Source organism: Perkinsus marinus, assembly GCF_000006405.1.
Source record: "Perkinsus marinus ATCC 50983 genomic scaffold scf_1104296967388, whole genome shotgun sequence".
NCBI lineage: Eukaryota > Perkinsozoa > Perkinsida > Perkinsidae > Perkinsus > Perkinsus marinus.
Window position 1 is genome coordinate 1 of NW_003203573.1, and position 1887 is coordinate 1887.

The following is a 1887-nucleotide window of genomic DNA, read 5'->3' on the forward strand; positions in this document are numbered from 1 at the left end:
TCAGTGTGGGCTCGACAACCTCCTTATGGGCTTTGGTCATGATGAGTATCTCTACCAAGTGCTGACCAACCATCCAACTGTACTCTTCCCACTGAGGGCGCTGGTGCATCCGCTACCACAGTTTCTACCCCTGGCACGACAAAGGTGCCTACAGCCACTTAATGGCTCCTGAGGATTCTGCTAAGGTCGAGATCGTCAAAGAGTTCAATAAGTTCGACTTGTACTCGAAGGGGGACGACTTGCCTGAGGTGGCTCAGCTCGAACCCCTCTACCTGGCCCTAGCCGAGAAGTACGGTCTTGGCGGCAAGATTCGTTGGTAGCGTTGGATTCATCCGTTCACGACGAGATCGTTCTCGTCATTTCTGTGAGGATGAGTTCATGTCTTTGATTTTTTACATTGTGACTGTGTACTTTCATGTTGCTTGCTTTTCGTTTTTATATCCGAGTTCGGTGCCTCTCGGATGGAGAGCCTCCAAGTGTTGCGACCGCGTTTAGTGGCACGCACAAACGGTGGCTCTCCAGGAACGTACTTGAGTCACTTTACCCTCGAGCTGTAGGTTTGCTGTCCTACACTATCCCGACCGTCATTGCTTTGATACTGTGGAATCTGTTGCGTTACGCCGAGTACTGTTCGCCTCATAATCTCGTTATAGTGGCCGGCTCTTGTCGCATAATATCAATTCCGATTGGGCGAGTCTTTAGACGATTCTCCTTTAGACATTGGGCTTCCTCGGCCATCGGGGCTATGAGCCTTTTGACTAATACAAGGTTTCGATAAGGTCCAGCGAACGGGAGAATTCGAGTCAGGAAAGGAGGGTCTTACCGTCGCATGGGGTGTACTATACATGTGGTACTCGAAGAACACGAAACGCCGTACATTAGTGATTTGCCCATTGAGATTACACTACACTGGATACAGTTGAATGCCTTCCAAGGCCTGTTCATACTTAGCCGACGAAGGCTATCTTCATCATAAGCTCAGCTGCGGGAATCCTTAAGCCTAGAGAGATGCCTTGTATTCTACGGGGGATTGGGACAGCGACAATAACGCAGTCGCATCTTACATGTAGCAAGTTGCATAAAGCAATATCCCAAGGGTCGCAACAGATAGACTGCACTGTGTGAGCCAATCAATAGAAACTAAAGAGGGAGCTAAGAAATCGAGTTTCTCACCGCCTCCAAATAGAAGCAGCAAGTCGAAAAACAATAACTCGACTCCAAACAACTACACGCGTTCATCATGACATCGAACAGTAAACCCACTGATTAAGTGTTCTAGTACTCAACGCAACCTTAGTACTGCCCAGTGAACAGTGTTCACGCTCCTCCACAGTCATCCACCGATGAAACTGTGTACATGATCTTTCTCATCACTACAACAATAGGTATTTAGTGGCAGCACTTCGACTAGCTGTCTATGCGCACGAGGCACCTCAGTGAGCTCTCGGTACGCAGTATCAATTCTAACAGAAGACCTGCTGCCGGCTAGGCACTCTAACAGGTCGAGAATAAGTCGGCTGGGCGACGAACAACAGCAGCAATTAAAGCAGGGCAGTACTCTGGCAGCAGTAAATACACAGACTACGATCAGAACAATATTGGAGATCCAACGGAACTCTAGTTGCTACTGCATGAAGGGAATCAAAAAGTCTATTACATCATCTATGAAATGGAGGCCATTGAAATTCACATAAGCCGCACTTGAAAAATGAAAGTATTGATGTTACATCACAGAATTACGCGAACCATCACCGTGAAAGGGAACCGCGACCAACGAAGCCGCGGAATTATAACACCGGCTGTGAGACTGAGCCTGGACGACAACAGCTCATAGTAACCCATGCTTTGGTGATGAAATGTGTTGGCTTGGTCATTGATCAGTAAGTC

General features: G+C 47.8%; 1 protein-coding gene across 1 annotated transcript; it reads left to right on the top strand.

Moving 5' to 3' along the window:
* Positions 1-161: 161 nt before the first annotated feature.
* Positions 162-320, top strand: Pmar_PMAR011160 (myoinositol oxygenase, putative; the record flags this gene model as incomplete). The annotated part of the gene is made up of 1 exon (XM_002768714.1): positions 162-320. The coding sequence occupies one exon, from the start codon at positions 162-164 to the stop codon at positions 318-320; it is 159 nt and encodes a 52-aa protein (XP_002768760.1).
* Between the last annotated feature and the right edge of the window lie 1567 nt (positions 321-1887).